Here is a 22,629-nt window from a genome sequence, read left to right on the forward strand (position 1 = left end):
GTACCTCACCCCACTTTCTCATCAGCCGTGAGCAGACCTGTCCCAGAACATTTCAGATGGGAAGAATTAAGAAGGCAAATAAAAGAAAACACAGGGGAGATGTTACCGCATGAAGAACGCATACATGTGATGGCATCCTAAACTGCATCTCTTAGTATCTTTTCAAACTGGGAATGATGAGATTGTGTTTCTACAGAATTACAATTAGTCTCAAGTCTCTTCTGTGATGCATTACTCAGAGTCCTCACATTTAAAACTTGAAAAACTACAGCAATGAAACAAAACAAGTTCATTGGCGCTTTTGGGACCATGCATAAAAAAAAGATAAAGCACTTTTAAAGTCAAGAAGCTCTTTATTAAAATAAGGGTAACACAGTAAATACAAAATACAACAAAACAATTTGGTCCATAAAGGGGGAGAAGAAAAAAAAATCCCTTAGACTGATTATATTAATGTATTTGAGCCTCCAGGGATTGCTGCTGCTGCAGACACACTAATCCAACAGTTACAATTAAATTGCATGTCAGTGTAACTTGACACGAGAGGAAAGGGAGTAATATGCGCATATTCTGTATCTCTACCACTAACTTCAATAACCAGATACTATCCCACCCAGTGGAGTTTTGTTACAAAGTCAACTTTCCATAGTAAAGTCAAAATTGCTTTATGATTTACGTATGGCTTGTTGCAATAAAAAGTCTAACATAATAATTCAATATTGGTATTTCTGCAGCCTTTTTTCTTATCATTTGAATCTTAAGGGTAAACATACACAAAGATTAAATGGATATAAATGATTACATCCACCACAATAACTGGGTTCCACATCCCAGCTCTCTTTACTTATTCACTGTCCCATCCCCTCCTTCCACAACTCCTTGTAGAGGAAATAAAAATGGCACAGGATCGGTATGTAATTCAGCTAACTAGACTAACCTATGGCATACTGCCTACACTCAAACACCTGTGGCTAGAGAACGGTGCTTATCTAGTTGGTCTTTAGTATTCTAAACTCAACAAGAGTGAGGGTCACAAACCCCCACAAAAAAGCAGATAAATGGTCCCTTCAAGGCAAATCCCAGTGCTGCGTCACAGCTTGTATCAGTCAGAACACTTATGTTTGTCTAGAGGACTGAACCTGGGAAGCTACAGAGAGGAGTTTGGAGGAAAAGCTGCCAATGAAAGAACAATGTTTAAAAGCATCAGTTAATTCATCAGGTTCACAACACCCAGCTGGTTAACTGTAGGTAGGTTACTACTCAGGGAAAGTCACCGTGCAAAGAAAAGGTCAAGGAGCCACGGATCGATGATCCATTGTCACACACCTCTACTTCATGCACTGGTGCCAAACCCTGTGAGATGTCAGCACCAAATACAGTCAAACACTGCTCAAAGGCTACATCGACAGCTGGATCACAGATCAATGGAGGCCATTCAGAAAAATGGCCATATAAGGATTCCTACTTCTGAAAAATGTTATCGAACAGTCACTACAAGTAGTTTTCACTGTATACTAAAGGTCCACTGTGGAGGCAAGGCAGTTCTGGAAACGTCAGGAGGACAGATGGGGTGCATTCAGGTTTACAGGCAATCAGGGCACCAGATGAGAACAAAACCCACTATGAGGAGAGAGGGAGGATCTCCACATGGTGCCGCTGGCTATCTGGGTGGTGTTTGATATAATCAGACTCAGAAGGCCTTATCTTTTGGGCAGACAATAGCTTCAGCCCTGTTTAAAGGCAGCATATTAAGAATGATGGAGTCATAGAGTCTGTGAGTGGAGCACTGTTCTGGTGACCCTCCCACTTGCCATGCCCTGGCCATGCCCCCTCCTGGTTGAAATCACTCAGGTCTAAGTGTTTCTGATTCCAAGAGCCTGCTCCAGCTCCTGCCTCCTCTGCTGGACCTGAAACAGAAGGAAATCACACGTTGATGTCTTCAGAGTGACTGAAGTGTTCTATGACTTTAATGCAGATCATGCAATATTTTGTGAAAACACAGAATACACAGTCAAAAAAGTGGCAGCTAGGCAAAAGGAAAGCAGAACAGCGTTTGCTCGAGAATATATAAAAATATACTTGTGATGATTAAAACACATCCTCCATCTATGAGAAAAGGTTTTAAATTTAGGGATGTCTAAACCTAGGAGCAGAGGGCTAATATGTCTGTGGATTTTTCACTTCAACTCGGCTTTTAATAAACTAAACCAGAAAGTTTAACTGCACCACTTTAACAGCTTCTCCAAGCTCTTCAAGTACTGCTGTTTAAAGAGATCTGGATATCCTGCACACACAACACTGTACAAAATTACTTAAGATATTTTACCTTCTGAGCAGGTGTTGTCCAGCTTTCCTTTTAAACTATCCTTTCATAACCTAAATCATCACAGAATTCACCTAATCCAGAAAACGTTACTTTTCCCACAAACAGTAACAGAGTGTTAAATGGAGAAACAGCACCATGACGTTTTCAAAGGAGTTGGAACAGACTGATCTGTTTGATCCTGTGCAAACTGTAACAGAATTATGAAGAAGCTGTACTTCATCCCAGTTCACAAATATGTAAATGCTTAACTGCTAAATCTTTTCAAGGAGCTATGAACAAATCCAGACACAAGACACCGATAGTTTTGCAAACTTGCAGCAAAGGCTGCCTTGCCGTTCAGACCCGCAGAACAAGCTGAAATATCAGAGCTGAAGAATCCCCCGACAGATGAGGAAGACGTAAACCACTCGCAGCTCACAGCTCACATCAGAGGTTACCTTGGAGTAGAAGTAGCGGCACACTGCCTCCTGAGCCCAGGGCTGGAAGTAGAACTCAGCTCTGCGCTCTTCTTCCGGGTTGCCCACCACATCAGTCATTGTCTGGGAACAGAACGGTCCACGTTTGAGACCCCTTAGGAACCAAATACTGGCCACTTAACCTAAGGCTTCTGCCACTCAAACACCACACAAAAGATTCTATATTTCAATATTTATTGCCATACCAACTTAGTTGTTAGGAAATTGCCTCAGTGTGCCCATGACAGTGAAACAATAAAACAATAAAAACAGTAAAACAAAGACATCAGGCACAACATAACATAAAACCATAAGATATAATCAGATTACTTGAAGAATAAACATGAAAAACAAAATAAATACATAAATGAAATAATAAGAATAAAAAAATCTAATACGGTATAAAATAAAGTGACTGGTGCATTGGAGGGTTTATAGTACACTTGGACTGTCAGTAGTCATCATAAAGTGCTGACATACAATTGGGGAGCTGTTCAATATCATGCTCAAAACTCATGCTCACAGTGGTAAAAATGCCAATTATGAAAGTTATTAAAGGGCAAACAGTCAGTAGTTTGTCATTTTACTAGTACCAGTCCACACTTTGTGACTGACCTATTATAACACAGGCCAAACAGCAAACTGCAATTTTCTACAGGGTTTCACAGAAAATTCACGGGACCTCACTTATGGCCATGGATGGGAGTTCAAGCACAGTACTGACGGGTGCATTTGTTACAGCTAACAACACTGCTGAGCGTCCCTTGATTCAGTTACCTTGGGACCTCTGCCAAGAGAGACTACAGTAAGCATTTGCTTAACAGGAAGGGAAGCTGAATAAGATAAAATTACATAACTTAGGACAAGGCAGATATACAAGAATCCTGCATTTAAAATAAATCAGCCGCCCATGTGTGAAGTAACACCAGCTACACTTATTTTTCCAGACTCATTTTATTCACATCTCACCTTTTTTATTCTTTTGTTTAAAGAGTTAAAGAAAAAATATATTTACAGTAATTCAATTATTTTTTTCAATAATTACCATTGCAATGGTAATTATTGTACTGCACAATTATATTACTGTAAATTACAATTATATAATTTACAGTGACAACTCAAAAAGATGTGCTCATCCAACAAGGCAGTTATTGGAGGAATCTGCAGGAAGTATTTTCCTTAGGGGTAAGGCTTCCCACATGGGATTTGAAACCCCAAAACTTCCATCTGGGAGTCAAGAGCCTTAACCACTACTCCACACTACTAAACTATCCTGGCTGTAGCGACTAGGTTGCACAACACTGCAGAAAGGATTTCAAAACTCTGAAGCTAAACGGTTGTTTTATCCAGTGTTTGACCTTTGACACTCCAGTGCAAAGCTTTTATCTTTGTCCTATATTCTCAACTTGTTAGAGATGATTTACTCAGCGGTTCGGACTCCATATGACTGATGTTTAACCAAAATCAGGCACCTCAAGGCATTAGATCAGTTAAGACTTTTGCAACTCTTGTATGCAACAGATAACATTTTCAATCAGTGCAATCAAGTCACTTTAGATTCAGGCACTGCCGAGATGTGTAGACAGAAATGCTTTGTGGGAGACCCACCTTCAGATCCCTGCACTGTGACTGCAGCCAGTCATTAATGAATCCCTGTGGGTCTCGGGCAAAGCTCAGCATGAACTCCCTTTGCGTTTTGAGCTGGTTGATGGTCTCTATAGTTTCATGGATCTGGGAAGAGAAAGCAGACATCACAGGATCTAAATACAATCATTTTGAACTGAGAACAGAAAAGGAAGCACTTAATTTAGATTAAATTTACGTTGATCTAATCAGTGCATGATGGGATAAAACATTGCCGGCTAGGGGCTAAAAAAAGGCTGTAATTGTTTTAGATATTTAAAAATAAACTACCAGAATTACAGGACTTTTTTTATAAATGGCACATTAATAATAACTGTGACAAATGACTAAATAAAAAGGACCAGCTGAAGTTTCTTAGAATATCTGACAGTCCCAATACTAGCAGTTTCAGCTATGGTCAAGAAAACAGTAAAAAAGGTTTTGGAGTTAGATTTAATCAACATAAATTAGTACACAAAACAACCGTTTCCAGTTCTATAAGAAGTCAGGTGCTGTCCTATAGCAAAGTCCAGAGAGGGTTCATTAGTTCAATGTGGAAAAGTACGCAGAAGTACTTTCCGTGACATCTTGTGTTTTTCTATCCCTTGTAACATGTAAAGCTTTGTGAGAAAACAGCATTATTGAAAGACCTTTTCCAAAAGCTCATGGGATGATAAATGTAGCAAGAGATTGAGATTTATGTTTTAGCATTGTGAATTCGTAACACTATAACCACCAATCACAACTCAGACCTACATCATCCAAGACTACCTATATAAAGATTTATCGCCTGCTGTGAAAACCCCATCCGGCTACAGACTTTAGATAAAATGGTAAAAAAAAAAAATCTTTACAACAAATGGTAAGATGCCTTGACAGAAATACATTAAAAAAAATATGGAAAACATGTCTTGCAAAAACAGCCTTGTTTTTTTCCCACTGATAAGGAGGCAGCCTGGGTGCAGAAGCCATTGAAATGTGTGCAGAATGCTTAATTTTTGGTGCAGAGCTACAAGCCACATTCCTGGCTGCATGCAAGCAGAAGTAGTGAATTAATTCTCTCTTTGTCACTGCAGATAAGGCTGCTCCTAACTCGGAAACAGACAGAAGCACACAGATCCCTGAATTCCTCATAGGGATCTTGCCAACATTTTAACTGACTGTCATAATCCTTAAATGTTTTCATTTAAAACTTTTTTAATTTAAGCATTTTATCCATAAACTAGATATTTGTTGAATCACTGAATGTTTACCAACAGTTTTGATTTTCATTACAAGTTTGCACATTTAAAAAAAAAATCAATATTTTTAACTGGATGAGTGTAAAGCATACAAACAAAAAATGAAAGAATGGAAAAAGTGGAAAAAATAAATAGGACCTTGAGTGACTGCAGAAATCAATAACCAAAACCTTACCGTGAACCTCAAAGTAAACAGATCTCCTGAATAATGAGCTGCTTTGCCTTGAGCAAAAACTATATTACACAGCCCAGACCCTGAGAACTTGAAATGTCTTAAATGTTTTAGGGAATAATTTTAGGAGCAGAAATCTACAAACTCTGGCTTCCTGCATCTCCTAAGAGGTGCTTACAAGATGTTAAACCTTCTCTGATCACACTGGTATCAAGACAGACTAAACCATGTAATTCCTTGCAATTATATATCTTTCCATCTATAGGGACTTGCACTTTACATTTAGGAGAAGTATGTCCTCTACTAAAGGCCCACCTACACAGTAGTGGGTCAGGTGGAGCAGTGTGACATTACTTCAATACCTGAAGCAAGGTGGAACATTTAGGGCGGGACAAGCTGTATAAAGCCGGGGTAGAACCTAGTCAGGACATCAGGGTAAGCATCCCTACTCTTCTGAGCAGTCTGACAAGACTGTAATAAAACAGTCAGGAAGCTGATTAAGTGTTTAACTGGAAGGACAGCATCTCTTACAGTGGTGTTCCCTGATACTAAGCAATATTTCAGCAGGGTTGCAAATAAGGTAATGATACACATTCAGAAAAAATCCAGACAATGTCAGAATGCACAGATTAATTTATTTGAGCAACATATGCAGGGCTGAGCACAATTACTCGGACACCTTAACCTTAAATGGGTACTGTAAAGGGAATTTTGGTTATAAAAAACAGGTGTAACTGCTGTGTTAAGTAGATCCACAGGACATTACATTTCCAGCATCAGGACGCCAAGCAGCAAATATGACGAAAAAATCCCATAAGGATGGAAAGACTTTACACCCCAGCAAAATATTCTGTAATTGTCGAACAATGGTGCAGTGTTTGAGAAGCTCATAAAGAATGGCATATTTGTACCAATTCCATCAAAAGCAGCTTCAGTGAAGCAAACTGCAATTCCACAAGCCCACGTTAGAGTACGTACACATTATTAAACATCTCACACAACCACAAAAACACTTTGGCATGTGTTCATGAATGCATGGCTGGTCTACAAACAGCTACATTCTTCGAAAATAAAGAGTTTTTGTAGACCAAAAAACATTAAATGCATAGTTTGATTTTTAGATAGCACTTAATCTTAACGCCCATACGTGGGAAGGGCCCACAATCATTTTCAAAGATGATTACTTTTGTAACTAGACCCCAAAAAAAGTATGGAGTATAGATTTCCTTCAATAGTATGACACATCGGTATGCCTGCATTAAAAACCCATGTTACCTTGTTGTCCAGCCCTGCAATCTCCTGCTGGCTGGCTGTGGACAGCAGGAAGGAGTTCATCTGGGTCTTCAGTGTGTCATCCACCTCTACATCAATGTCATAGCAGGCCGTCTTCTTCTGGTCATTGGGGTCAACACTGTATAACAAGATGTAACATTGACAGACTGCACTCTGGACAGTGGTTAGTTTTTTTATAGCATGCAAGTAATTGGTTAGCTAGGTCAATAATGCCATCTGGAGACAGGATGGCTCTGTCCTTCCCTAATGACTTAATTGAAAGCCCACTGCTCCTGTGTGGTACACCTGAGATTATACAACTGTGACCATGACTCTACCATGAGAATGTGAGGAATTATAAGTCCTGCTCAATGCTGCCTACAGTGTTGTACATACTGCACAATAAAAACATGTTAGGGTATTAAAGAACAAGTAAAGGTTCATTCCATGCTGAAAAAAGAAAAAAGGAAACACAAAATTTCGGTTTCGGGTGTTGAAGAAGGCTCCATAGCCGAAACTTTTCCTTTCTTCTCTTTTCAGCATGGAATAAACCTTTACTTGTCCCTTTGCAGCCTACGCATGCTGACGCAGGTGCCTACTTGAACTATGTTAGGGTGTTTACAAGCTGTAAGCTGGGAGAGATCCATAAAACCATCATATCCTTGGCAGAGGAGATGCTAATTAATAGTTACTTTGGCCTTAGCCCACTTAGTTTTGTCTTGCACAATTAAAATTAAAATAAGAACATTTCCTCAGCCTACATTCATCGTGCCTACCATCCTACTCATGTATACCCTCCTTTAAAATTAAGTTTTATTTTTAACGCATGAGAACAACCGGAAATTTTGCAGTGGCGTATTATACAAGTCACACAATAAATGTGCAATGTCACGCTCCAGAGGTGGGACTCGGAGCTCGATCCAGGAGTGCAAAGAGCCCAACTGCTGAGCAAGAGGCAGCCGAGATCCGGGGAACTGAGAGGAGGGTGCTGACAGCGAACAGCTGGGCAGTGCTGAGGGTTACAGGAACAGGGCAGAGTGGGGAGCTTACACAGAGACCGTGTTGCTGCAGCGCACTGTTGCAGGGTCTGTCCTTCCCTAATGAAGCAATTGAAAACCCACTGCTTCTGTGCGAAACACCTGCATGGTACACCTGAGATCATACAACTGTTTCATGTGACTGTGATTCTACCATGAGAACGTGAGGAATTATAAGTCCTTCTCATCGCTGCCTAGAGTGGGTATGTGGGTATACTGCGCATTAGGGCAGAACAGGGTCGAAATGCAAACGAAGCAGGGGATGTAACCGGGAGGGAGACGGTAGCAGACAAAGCCAAGAAGGATCCAGGTGAGAGGTCAAGGCTTCAATCTGAGTGTTCAGCCAGACACATCTTGGATCAAAGGGGTGATCCAAGGACGCGGTCATGGGAACAAAGCTCAGATAACAAGCAAAGCCAAACAGGGGAGAAAAAGACAGAAAATGCACTCGAGGGGCTCAGTGTCCAAACGCAGAGACAGAGCCCCGAGCACTTATTCTGACGAGCACCTGGAAGAGGTGTGACCGTATACCGACACCAAGTGCTCCGAGTGTCCAGATGATTAGTATTCTGCAGCAGGCGGAGACGGGAGACAGAGCAGCAGCAGCAGCCGCCAGGGCAAGCGTGACAAAATGTGTTGGGATACAGGTAAATTGTTCTCAAATACCCCCCCACCACGACCTATTCATGGAACAGAGACAACTTTTCTCAAATTTGCATTTGTGAACTACTGAGATGCACAGCAGCAAACTGACTGGCGCTGACCAATGCAGCAGACTGCACACAGCTGTGAGGCTGGAGGCCTGGAGGCCTGGAGGCATATTCACCTGATGACGTGGTTGATGATGATTGGCTCTGGGGGCATCAGCAGAGCGTGCAAACGCTGAGGGATCTCGGAGAACTTCATTCGCTGGGTCTCAAATATCTACAAGATTGACAAGCAGTTGGATTGATGCAATCGACACTGGGAGCATCTGTAGCGTCAGATGAAGACGAGAGAAGCAGATCATGCTCAGAGTCTTGACAGCTAAAAACAATAATACGTGAAGATATCTTTCCAATGAGATTAGCAGAACATCATTCAAAACAGAAGACGTGCACAGAACAGAAACTCCAAAAATCACAAAGTTTGAAGTACACTTGAAAGAGCGGCTCTTACGTTTTCAAGATCCAATTTCACATTTCCTGAACTTATAATAATAAGAACATAAGAAAGGTTACAAATGAAAGAAAGCAATTTGTCCAATTCAGGTTGTTTGGTTGCTTAGTAGCTAATCGATCAAATGATCTAGTCTGGCTGTTTCTAGAAAAAAGACGGAGTATCTGCTATTAATGTTTCACTGTTGATTCTGAAGGAGTTAGCTGGAATGACACTGTGAATGCATTGGAGGATTTTGAACACTTCAAGTCAGGTCCCCACATAGTCTTCTGTGCTCAAGACTAAGTAGGTCCCATTACTTTAACCTCTCAGAGGAGGAAATTCCTTTAAGACGGAGATTGTAGGTCAAGACAGATTCCAGAGCAACAATAAATGATTTTAATGTGATGACCAAAATTATACACAATATTCTAAACAAGGTCTTACAAGTGCCCTGTACATCATTAAAATATCTGGTGATTTAAATATATAATTTTAACCAATACATCTTAACACTATTTACCTTTATGCATAAAATGATATTTATATTGTATATGATTGTTTTCACCCATAACAAAGACTGTTCATTGCACTCCACATTTCATTAATTGTAGAGACTTTTACACATATATTCATCTTAAATTACATACTTAAGCTAAAAAAAGATGCCTGCTTAAAACTTCAAGTGGTCAAAATAGTCAAGTGTAATATCAGCTGCTCTCTGTAGAGTCAGAGTAGATGAACATGAACCAGGTTTTCCACACCAGTGGCATGACTATGTTGACTTGTCTTCTAAATACACTTCAAAAATAAAGAACACACACAACCTAAAACAGTAAATATAATAATGCTTAAAGCAACATGGACCAGAGAGTCACATATTCAAATCCTGGCTGGCACATTGCAGTTGTACCCCTTAGCAAGATGCCTCACTCAAATGGCTCCATGCTTCACTTCCGAGGTTATCACAGTAAACAAGAGCTCAAGAGCTTGTTCTCAACTACCTTAGCCAGTCACATAAAGAATGAAGAAGTGAAGCAAACAGCTCCTCCTACCTGTTGGAGGTATTTGTCGCAGTTGATAAACTCCCGTTCGTGTGGGTCCTGCAGCTTGTGGGTTTTGACATATTGCCAGAGGGCCTGGATGATGACCGGGCGGGTCTGGGTGTGAATGCCCAGCATGCGAGCCAGTCGAGGGTCCAGTTTGAACTGAGGAGGCTGGAGGACCGCAAGGGTAGAAGGTTTAGGTTAAAATTAGAATCAAAGCATAAAACAAACTCAGATTAAATCAAGCTCTGAAAAAACTCGATTCTCCTAGTCATCGGGTGTCCAACTACAGAGATAGATATTCTTTAGCAAAACATTCAGACCACAAAAAAAGTAAAGAGGAACTGCTTCGCTATATTTATAGTATATTTTGTGGTTAGAAAGAATCTGCTTTGATGAGTGCATTTCAAACCACAATGAAAGTATAATGTACACACTAACATGTAAAACCCCCAATATACATAATAAAATAGACAATTTTCACATATGTGCAGAGACATATTCTACCATGCCCAATTCTGATACAACAAATCTGAGGCAACAAAACATCCGGTGAGGTGATGGGGCTGTATCACATTGTAAACAAGCATGCTTGTGAATACTTTGGAAGCCTCCTGGAAGAGGTGTTAGTGTGGACAGCAGGGGGTGCTCACCCTGTGGTCCATGAGGGTCCTAATACCCCAGTATAGTGAAGGGGACACTGTACTGTAAACAGGCACTGTCCTTCGGATGAGACATAAAAACCGAGGTCCTGACTCTCTGTGGTCATTAAAAACCCCAAGGCGTTTCTCAAAAAGAGTTGGGGTGTAACCCTGGTGTCCTGGCCACATCTCCCATTGGCCCTTACCAATCATGGCTTCCTAATAATCCCCATATATGAATTGGCTTCATTACTCTGCGCTGCTCCCCACTGATAGCTGATGTGTGGTGAGCGTTCTGGTGCACTATGGCTACCGTCGCATCATCCAGGTGGGGGCTGCACATTGGTGGTGGTGGAGTGGAGTGCCCAGAAAAGCGCTATATAAGTGTAAGTTATTATTATTACTTTTAATTTTTTTAATAATTTTTAATCTTAATCTTTTTTAAAACAGAACAGTATAGAAATATTGCTCTCAACTTTGAGAAGGTTTTGGCGATCACAATGAACATTTCTGCAGTGAAATGTCTGCTGCACAACCTGTACTTATTCGTTTATACATCACACTACATCGGTTACTGTATTGACCAGTGAGCAGGAAGGGTCGCTTCAGGTCACAACTAGTGCAAGCTCTTGCTTTCACCCACAGCGAGACTAAGGGTTTGCGACAACAATGGCGACCACACAGTACTTTCATTAAGTTCACAATTTTGCACTTAATTTGTAGTCTGTAAACTTTCGCAATATCTTCAATTAGTTACCGAGATGTAATAACCGGCCTGAGGAACTGGGACCACAGATCCCCTTTAAGATATGCAAGAGGCGCTGCTCTGCTGCCACCATGTGGCAGTCTTTGGTAGCTCCTGCGGGTGATGCAACAAAAGTGAACTTCAGCTAAGCAAACATCCGCAGCACCAGTTTCCTTTGTAAAGAACACTCAATTGCAGCTTTAGTTTCTTGGGCACTGCGAAAGGAAGACTTTCATCGTCTGTTTTCAAACTTGGCCTTTCCGCTACGCAAGGCTATAAAACTTAGTCAAGGTCATGCCTTTCCCCTCCAGCTCTTCACCAAGATAATCAAATGATATGAATCTTTTCACCACCAACTGGCATCTGGTGTTGCTGGAACAGGCTTTGGCTAAACCTTAAAAGAATTCTACCATTTTTAAACTGGAAATGTGATGAAAATGAAAATGTTCACCCTTAAGTCTTAAAACTTTTTTCCTGGTTTTCTTGTAAATATCAACGCTGCTTTCATTAAGTGTTGCAGTAAACTTTTAATTTTAATTTGTCATTCACTATTGGTGTTGCACCTTGATTATTTTTCTGGAGCACCCCTGTATATTTGGCCAACTGGGCCTTGCAGTTTAGAAGTTGACCCCCATCCACACCTATCCCCAGGAATTCTTGGTGATGACAGAAAGAATCAGACAGAGGGTTCAAGCAGAGGAAATGAGGTTTCTTTGCAGGGCTGCTGGGCTCGTTCCCAGCTATTAAGACAGACACAGCGTGGAGCTCCAGATCAACAGGACCCAGCTGCGGTGGGCTGAGCACCCAGTTAGGACCTCGCTGCAGATCTACGGGGCACTTCCCACTGGGAGGGGGGATAAAGGCCAACCCAGGACACACCAGAGGACCCCCCCCCCCCTTCCCTGACTTGTCCATATACCCCACTGTTCTCAGCTCTCAGCTATCCAGGAGAGACTCAGAGTGGAGCTCCAGATCAACAGGACCGAGCTGAAGTGGGCTGAGCACCCGGTGAGAATTCCACCGGAAATGTACTGGGCACCTCCCATTGGGAAGAAGGAGAATCCCCAGGTGCAGCCGCAATGTGCGGACGAGGCAAAAGGATGAATCCCAAATGCAAAGGCTAAAATGTAGTGAATGATCCGCTTGTTTCACCTTTCCCTCAATTTATTTTTGCCATTGTGGTTTATTGGTTGACATTACACTCGCAGTGCACGCAGTCCGTTTAAATGTGCGACGGGTTTAAACACAGCTGGTCCTGGCTCGTTGCACTAAGCACCATTTTGTACAACTACTTCCCACTGTGGCGTTAGTACCTGGTAGTCCAGCATGAGCAGCACTGTGCAGCGCACTCCCACGTCACCAGGTCTCTTCACCTGGAAACCGTCTGTCTCCTGGGTGGTAGCAGTCCTGTGCCACTGAAAACAGTCACAATATATCCTTTATTAGGTCCTAATCACAGACGTCCATTTCACTCCATCTGGCACATTCACATGCACAGATAATTAGTGTATTTCCACTCTTTCAATCCCGCACAGCCTGAGGAGAAGCCTTCGCTTCAGGCCGACACAGATTAAGCTTTTCCCAAATTAAATCACAAGGTGAGAGATGAACTCAGTGGTTTCAATAAGCTTAAACAATTTAGCCCACCCCTTGGGAAATTTTTCAATAAAAGCAGCCAGTCAAACAAGGAGTCTAGTTTTTACAATCAGCTCTTGGTTGGATCTGTGTTAACTATGCATCAGAGTCAATCATTCCATTGAGGAATGTGGTACTGTGTATTCTTCGTTTACCTGGAGTACAGCTCGAGAAGTAAGGTGAAAAATATGGTCACAGTGAAAAATACATTGCTTTCTTCCCTGTCAGAAATTCTGCACTGCCCATGCCTCATCTACTCAGGAGATGCTGCAACGTCAAGGAAACATGCTCAAGACTTTTACACCAAAAGCTTCAAGAACAGATGCATTGTTCGTCACCCAGTTTTGGTGAAAAGCACCATCTGGTTTATTGCAGCCTGTCTGTCTTTTCAGGTTTTTCACTCTGTTGAGGCCCAAGTGGAAAAACGCCCACACTCCACATTCTTCCGCAGTGCTCTCTCCTTCTTGTCATTAAGGTTGGAGACTTCATTTAATGGGCCTTTTCATTTCTGGATTTTAATTCTGACAAAAGAAGCCGGCAGAACACATCTTTTGTGCCAAGATGATAAAAAAAATCAATTCCGAACCACCCCATTAACTCAGACGTGTTCATCTGCTGTCACTATATTTCACTTCAATAAGCCTTTTTAACAGCTTTTAAAAAAAATAACTTGCTAATATGGTGCCCTAATTAGCTAGTTCATTGCTCTGTGTATCCGATCCTCTCTGCAAAGGCATTCTCTCATGAAAATTAATGCTTCCATTATTTCCATATTAACTCTGCAGTTTATTTTCTTGATAAGCGGTGCAAGGGCATCTTCTGACAACGTCTGCATAAGGAAAGCACTTTGCAATGACCTCCATGCAGCCAGAAAAGCTAGAAAAGTTTGAGTTTATTCTGACATTTTAAATCTGAACATCTATAAATGGTATAGATTTTAATGGCCATTTGAAAAGAAAGTGAAGGCGAACAGAACCCTCGAATAATGAACTTAATGCATTAGGAAAGGTCCTCTCCTCCAAAGGAAAAGACCTTGCTAATGAAGAACAGTATTTCACACTCACCTCCACCAAGTGGTTGTCAGGCCCATACAAGTCCTTGTCTAATTCAATCACCAGAGATTTGAAGAAAGAGGAAAATTTCCTTTTCTGTTTCGTGGCATCATATTTGGATACAGCTGTCTGAAATACAGGCCAGGGCAAGAAACCGGTTACTAAAGCATTAAAGGCTGGGACTGCAACATCACCTGCAATGTATTCAACAATGGCAAAATAATCATAGGGCCTGCAATTACGGCACAATAGCTACAGCATGTTTTACGTGGCTGCCTTAATAACTCATCAAATTCACCTCACACCACACCAAGGAGCAAGGAGAGCTGAAGACCAGTGAGAATCCTTCAGTTTCGCACAGTCCCGGCCACATTCTCTCATGATTCTAAACACTGCACATTTCCAACTAACCCAGGCTGGCACCACCGGCCACATTCAGCTGGGAATGCAGTGGTACAAAGAGGTAAATGAGGTAAACATTCACAAATAAGGAGAAAGACATTCAAATCCTGGATTAGGAGGCCAAAATGTAGCAACTTAGCCAGGGCTATTGCCCAATCCACTCCACTCCAGTGCTTTAGTGCTATAAAGTTATATGGACACTGTCCATATAACAAGGTGTTAGTTGCACAGAAGAACTGGAGCAAAGCGGACTAGAAGGGCCGCAGTTGAAACAGCCATGAAGTAAGCAACATGCAACTCTTGCTGCTGTTAGTTTAAAGGAGAGACGGGGTTGCCCAGCCTAGCACAGCTTTCTTCTGCCAGGGCCCTGATCGTGATGTTCACGTGTCCCAGTTTCTCTCCCTACCGATAAAATACAGCCCCCACCCACACTGTCCCTGGAAGGGCAACATACTCACATCCTCAAGGAGTCTGCCTTCCACACGCAGCTCCCAGGAGGCCACAGTTCCCTCGCCGTCCTCCGCATCAGGCTTGGCAGGATTAAACGTATTTGAAATGAAAATGCGAAGCTTTCGCTTTTGCTAAAGGGATGACAAAAAAAATGGGTTGACAAGGGTTTCAAACAATTTCAAGATCAAAGTTAAATCCTCAGTTGCTTCAAACAGGCAGCCGCATGCTTTTCATCTGTCCAGATGGACTCCGGAGAATGGCTCACCTAACATGGGATCTTGAAAAAGAAATTCTCCCACCCAACACCTTTTATAAATTTAAATAAATAAATAAAATCCAATCTCAAATTACGGAAAATAATATAACAAATCATGGTTTGCAAAAGACAAAATCCCAAATAAAAAAATCATACTACTAGTTTTGCCGTTTGCGATTGACAACCTCCATCATGCAATGCTGCAAACGTAACATTGCAGTTTAGCAAGTCAAGCAACAGGAGTCCAGCACGGGTCACTGCATTGGTACTCAAGACTCAATACTGAACAAATCAAATTAAACATGCAAGCAGAGCAACATCTGAACTGGTCAATTTCACCTTAACATTCCTTTAAACTGAACCAATTCATAGTCAAGTTTAAAAAGGTGTGCTTCAATTTATCTTTGCTGCCTTCACCTTGATAGGCCGTTTGAGTGCCTCCTGAATGTCAAGTCTTTTCCTCATTATAGTCTGGTCCAGTTTCCTCTCGAACGCCAGAAGATCCATGTAGGCCTGCGATTCTGGTACCAGCTCTCTGATCTGTATGGGAAGTTTGAGAATATTAAGTAGCTGTCAGAAGTTCAATTCAACTGCGAAACAAGACAGACTGCGTGCACAGATGTTGTGGGAAAAGTGCAAAAACCAATTAGATTCAATAGAAGAGCTTTAATTGTTACCAAGTGACAGAGGTTTAATGATCACTGTACCGAAAGACATCTGCCTCTTTCACTCACACAGAGAGGAATATTATCAGTAATCTTTTGCAACTATTCTTCAGTTTGATTTAGATGCAAAGAACCCAGGTTTTAAACATCTTAAAATGTGGTCCAAGACATCCACGTCACAGCAGTCTCTAGAAGGTGATTTAAGTATATGCACTTCATACTACAATGTTTAAGGTTTCAAAGCTGTCTTGGAGAACATAACTCTTTAGAAAACAATTGGCAAATACTTCATTTTTACATTCAAAGAAGCGAGACACATGGTTTTGGACTCCTTAAAGACTCAGCAACACGTGTTTAAAACTCTTACACTCACCCTCTGAGGTAGAATTTTATCCGCCATCTTTTTTTTCTTTGCACTGAGGATAAAGGGAAAATTTGCTGAACTTAACGCATTAGGAAAGGCCCGTCCCTCATTACTCATAAAACCCACATTAACCGACATTGCTGATGCAATTTGCATTGCAAACGCACAATGTATAGTTTGGATCAATCAAGAAAAAAATAAAAGCAGCTGTACAATCATGCGGTAGGATCAGAATTCTTATAGTACAGATGTCTCACTATCAGCTTAAGTAAATTACAGCTATGCACATTGCTATCTATTTCGTATTGAATGAAGACTACATGACAATTAATCTGCATAACATTCCCAGCTTTCACTAACATCATAAAACCACTACCATAATATGAAATGTAATTAGTTTTAATTCTGGAGATTAAGGTCATGCTTATGAGCTCTACTTTTATTTGGTTTAGTCTGCAGAATAACCATAGTACACCACCAAATGTGCAATACACATTTCCCAGATGTATAACTGGAGGGCACCTATCCAGTAAGCAGTAAGGAGCAAAGTTCTCTTACTGTTGGTTGCGGTTCTGAGCCGCCTGTTGTTGCACTTGCTGGATTTGCTGTGGTGCAGGTCTCTTGCGGGACTGGTCCATCACCGGCATGCCAGGTCTCGAAACCGGACTGGCACCATAGCCAGGCGGGCCCATCGACGGGCCCTGAGGGGTCATCCGACTACCTGGAGGCATCCCAGGACGCTGGAGAGGAAAGGAAAGGACGAGTGAAGAAAAACCACTTAGATTTCATGAAACTTACTCATCTCGCTCTCTGTGCCTCATTTTACACAGTTGCAGTTGGCGCTATACACCGCTACTTGTTTGGTGCAGTGATGCTATTTGTTTGGTGAAATTAAGTAACACAGTCTAAAGAATTACACAAGGCATATTTCCAAAGCAAATGTATGTTTTAATTCAACATATCTTCATAAAATGTGTTGTATACAGTAGGTGCTGACTAACAAAAAAGCTGGTTCTTAAATTACCTGAAAAATAAAGAATGTTTAAAGCCTTAAACTAAGAGATGGACAAGTGAAAACTATGTGGAAGTGTATGTTAAACTAAGATCAGGAGGCACTTTGCCTAAAGGGTTGTGGGAGGGTGGAACAAGCCACCCCATCCATGTTGTTGAAGCCGACACCCTGACCTTCCCTCAAGAAACAGCTAGGTGAGATTCAGGATTGACGAGATACTACCAAACATGTTTGAGTCTCCCAATGGCTTCCTCTTGTTTGCAACTGTCCACACTCTTAAGTGCACAAGAAATTCTGCTTTTTTTCTGAACTGCTTTCTTTTACTGAGCTAAAAATAAGGTTACTCATGTATAATTGTAATATCCAGCTACATTTATGCACCACGTTTTCCACATAAATTGTGATGTACACTACACACCAACAGCAGTGCTCACATCCACTGACACCTCTGTGCTAAGAGGCTGTATACACGATCAAAGACGTCTCCACTAATACTGTCTATCCCATGCATTAATAAGCCACTAGCTCCCTTAAAGCTTAGCAGAGGGCAAGCCTGCCGAGGTGCCAAGCTACACTCTCAATCTCTTCCTGCTAAGCATAGTGATAATTACAGCAAGCCACAGAATCAGAAAACAATACTAAGAACAGCATAATTAATTGCAAATTTAGCCTATAAATATACTATCTGCCATTTCTCTAGGACTAAGGGTAAAAAGCAAAATGTATTGCATTAGCCACAAGACAAATTAAAAGGTAGCAATTTAAAAACATCTAGATAAACTGTAGAAAGTTAAGAGAAATCTGTGAAAACAGTTTCTTCAAACGCCCATGCCATTACAGAACATGCTATAAATATAACAGCTCTGTTCACTGACACAGTCCTGTGAAACAGGATCATCATTCATTCACACTTTCTGAAAGACGAAAGCAATGGTTTGACGCACTTTCAAAAAACAAGTAGTACAGGATGAAAAAGAATATTTAAAATTGCAAATGAGGCAGTCGAAGAGAAGGACAGAAAAGCTAAGGCAGCCAGAACAACTCACCCAGCCATGCGCCAGGAACTCAAAGAGCCTGCTCCGTGTCTCTGAATGCATTGCAGCCTGACACAAGGCAGTGCCCCCCCAGCCCGATGAGCAGCCGGCCCGCCGCCTGGCATCAGCCCACATTCCTGGCCCTCTCCACTCCTGCGTTCCGCTCCGCAACACCACTACCGTACCTCCCCGTGGAGCGGCCGCCGCGCTGCACCGCAGGCCAGCGCAACACCATCCCTACAGAACCCGCATCCCTTCCGTCAGCGACGCTGCGGCTCGGAACAGAAGCTTCTCCTGGAGAATCTGATGCAGGCTCGAGGAGGAGGAGGTCTCGTGCGTGTTTGTTTTCCTTTAACCTAGAACATGCGCCTCCACGCAATGTCCACCAGAAACAACACTTAACTTTGCGTGGCGCTCGTCCTGAAGGGGAGGATGCTCAGGAACTCCGAAACGTGAGCCTCATGACTTGTAGGCCACTTGACTTTTCTGCATCCTGCGGCACTGGCATTTAGTGCCTCCCCCCCGACACTGCCGTTACGTTTTGCAAACGGCAAGGATTTTGCGGCCAAGAACTGGAGAATGTCTTACCGCAACGCACTTTCAAAAGCGTGCGTCTATCACTAAAGGCACACGAGCGTTCAATAAACCAGAAATTACAACAAACAAGAATAATTCCACATCTCCCTCCCTCACACTGCTACTACATAGCTGCGTCTCGCGTCTTTCATAGGCAGCAGAACTAACCTTGGGCTTCCCTGAACAATCGGTGTATCTGTAAAGCGCGCTGGCTTTGGAGCGGCTTTCATGCAGACATATTGTGCTGCTGCTGAAGGCCACAGGAGAGAACAGAACATCCTTTCAGTGGCGCCATTTACGCGCTTACAAAAGGCAGAAGATGCTATAAGACCTGAAACGCAACAACATGATTGCTAACAGTATTTGACCGTGAACCAAAGAAACATGGCAGTAAGCCGAAGGGATTTAACTGAATTCGCTTCCGCGGCGAATAATTCCCACGTCGACGAAAAGTTCTGCTTAAACTGCACTAGTCCCATCAGAGAAACGCCATCTTTTTTTTCCAAGCGCTCCGGCTATCTCCTGGGTATATCAGAGTGACCACCTTGAGGTGCATGAGGTGTGGGCACGTGCCAAAATGTCGGATCTGAAGATAATGGCAGGTGGAACCAAGAGAAAAATGGAGTGTATCCTGCAGCCCCACAAGTTTTTGCATAGACCCAACACTTCACTGGCAGCAATTTCTCTTGTTCCCCTTTTGTGCACCATACTGATCTAAGTTAGGAATTGCTTTGCGAAGGGCAGTTTCTGCTTCCAGAGAGGACTGCTGTCATCTAGGTCTCTTTACCAAAAAGCCCAGAACACAGCCTTATAGCCCTGGGTTTATTGACCAGCGTGAGAGGTCCAGCTCTGCTCTTCCCCCGCCACGATTCTGGCACAGACGCTCGTAAGCGATGAGCTTGCACGGTGGCGAACTCTACGACACCAGAAAACCAGATCTTCTGCGGGCAGCGAATTCTGCAGCGTCTGAGATCCCAGGCGAGCAAAATCACCTTCTGCCACAAGCTCAGTGCCGCAGAGTCCAACCAATTACAGTTGGCAGAATTCACTAGGAAGAACAACACCCAAGAATTAAGTATATTGAAAGGTTTATTGAGTGTTTTAGTCAAAGTACATTTGGCTTGGCCCGGCTTGTCTGAGGGCTACCCGCCTGACCACAGGACAAGGAGGTAGAGACCCCTCTGTGAAGTGAGGAGTGACCAAAGGGCAAATGCAGAGGGATGCAGGAGACATGTGAAGGGGATCGCGTTTAGCATTTATAATGTTTTAGGTGAGGAAATTACATAAGGAGTGATTAGAGGCAGCTTAGATCGATTCAACTTCGGTACCATCCCATCTCCCAAACTTTTGTTATGAACTCCAGTCATCACCTCCAGTGATTTTCTGTGTTGCTCCTCCTGCTATTACTGCACCCCCACCTAACAAACCCATCCATGACATCAGCACAGAGAGAATTCTAACTGGTACCAAACACGAACACATTACTCCACACCTGGCCCATCCACACTGGCAACACGTGACGTCCATTCTTCACCTAGTCATCCAGAATGAAGATCCCAGTCACCCTTCTGATGAGCTAACCTAAGATCCAAAGGACACCCTTTAATTCTGTTCTTCTATCACTCAACAGGTCTAACGTAGATGGTCAGTATTGACAAACCCTCTTTTAGAAAAAGATTGCCTCCTCTAAGAGAGGTGTGGGGTTTGCCAAGGTGGTCTTTTTGGAATGCACATGCAAAGACAAAAAACTAAATTTCAGGAAAACAAAAGGCAGTGTGCACAGTGCAGTGGTTTGGCACAATATTTCAAACAGCACTGCTGCTCAGGCCATACATGTATTTAAGATTTTTATCTCCACACGTTCGTGAAGGCAAACTCATTCAGAATAATTGTCCTAGCTTGAACAAACCCAAATATGGCCTTGCCTTCTGGAAAGAAAACTGTAGCTTGTAAATTCTGACATGGGTCTAATACTATCTGATGCTGCTGTGCCACAGAAAACATCATAAAGGGATTAAAATTTTATATTGCTACCGAGGTTAAAAGTACATGCTGTTCATATTTTAACATTATAATTTAGTAAACGTGGGATTCCTTCAAATATTCAAGCCTAACTTTAAAAACTTCAGCTCTTCATAAATAGCGAGAACTACCTTAATTCAACACACATCAGCCCTACTTCGATACCTTATTTCAACTGTAGGGGAGGCTGAGGCGCTAAATTTAATTTGCAGCAAATCAGTCGTCGTGGCTATTGCTTATATTCTGATCGCCAGTTGCAAACTTAGAAAGTTCAGTATTTTCGTTTTCTCCAGCAAGAAGACCCCGAACAGCTTTTTCAGATCTGCTTCCCCGCCATCTGTGAGAAATACGACCACCCCCACGATAATTAGTCACACATTACCCCCCACCCACCCCCCCCGTCTTAATTATGACGGGCCTAAGCCTTGCTCTGACCGGGGAATACTGTGAACCGCATTCCTCATCAACAAGGGAAACAAGAGGGAAAGGGTGAGAGAGAATGAACTAGAGCTGCAAAAATATATACACCCGCAACTTCGGCCACACAGCTGTAGAGCTCATAATTGTGCTTTATCAGAAAGAAGCCTGGAAAGATAGAAACGGAGTGCGTTCAGCATCTTCAGTGTCACTTTCCTGGATATTGCAATGTAGAGGATATCCCTACAGTACAGCTGGGCAATGCATGTGTATCACCTGGGCACGCTGCACCGGGAGATCAGCAAACCTCATCGCCACCCTCACCTCCCACGGCACATAAACTGGTCAATGAGCTGTATATATCACGGCGGTTTAGCAACATACCACACAAGCACACAACTAAGAAAAACAGATATTCATCCGAAGTTTTTTTTTCCTTGCCTACTTCTATTCTACCGCCTCTCTCTAACCGGTATACCCGGGTAGTTCAGTTTAAGCACTTGATAAAATATAAAGACGGTCACTGTGTCCGCTGGTCCTAATCCACACACAACCCCCTCCCTCGCTTCTCCGTCTTTCCCGGCTCCCTTTGTTCCCCTGACGTTACCGCCTCCCCCTCCTTACCGGGTATCCGGGCCCTGGCATTGGGGAGCGGTAAAGGTGGTTCTGTGCTGCCGAGGAAGGACCCATCCGGCCCGAGGGAGTCCCCGGTCCCATTCCCGGCCCAGCACCCGGTCCCGGCTGCCCTGGACCCAGCCCTCCACCGCCGCCTCCTGCTGCCGCCGCTTGGAAGCCACCGCGAGCCGCCATCTTCTCCCCGCTGAGCCAGTGGTGGAGGGGATATCGCGAGAGGGGCTGTACGAGATTTTGCTCACTGGTTGTCATAGAAACTGAAGAAGCAGCAATTTTTCACACGGCTCTGAGCACGCTGAACTCAATGGAAGCCATATTGCTGAAGGATGTGAAAGCAACGTTTATTCGTAATTTTTCTTTAATATGAATAAATATGAGTTCAATGAAATGGAACGTGCGGAACGTTTAGGTATCGT

General features: G+C 42.7%; 1 protein-coding gene across 1 annotated transcript; it reads right to left on the reverse strand.

Moving 5' to 3' along the window:
- Positions 1-333: 333 nt before the first annotated feature.
- On the reverse strand, positions 334-22,421 carry smarcd1 (SWI/SNF related BAF chromatin remodeling complex subunit D1). The gene is made up of 13 exons (XM_088915132.1): positions 22,205-22,421; positions 17,078-17,259; positions 16,529-16,571; positions 15,908-16,030; positions 15,243-15,365; positions 14,395-14,511; positions 13,009-13,110; positions 10,319-10,480; positions 8,953-9,050; positions 7,093-7,228; positions 4,390-4,512; positions 2,764-2,865; positions 334-1,907 (listed from the first exon to the last, which is right to left on the reverse strand). The coding sequence occupies exons 1-13, from the start codon at positions 22,388-22,390 to the stop codon at positions 1,854-1,856; spliced, it is 1,551 nt and encodes a 516-aa protein (XP_088771258.1). The 5' UTR covers positions 22,391-22,421; the 3' UTR covers positions 334-1,853.
- Between the last annotated feature and the right edge of the window lie 208 nt (positions 22,422-22,629).

The sequence above is a fragment of the Atractosteus spatula genome, chromosome 1, assembly GCF_055471065.1.
Source record: "Atractosteus spatula isolate fAtrSpa1 chromosome 1, fAtrSpa1.hap1, whole genome shotgun sequence".
NCBI classification, from domain to species: domain Eukaryota; kingdom Metazoa; phylum Chordata; class Actinopteri; order Semionotiformes; family Lepisosteidae; genus Atractosteus; species Atractosteus spatula.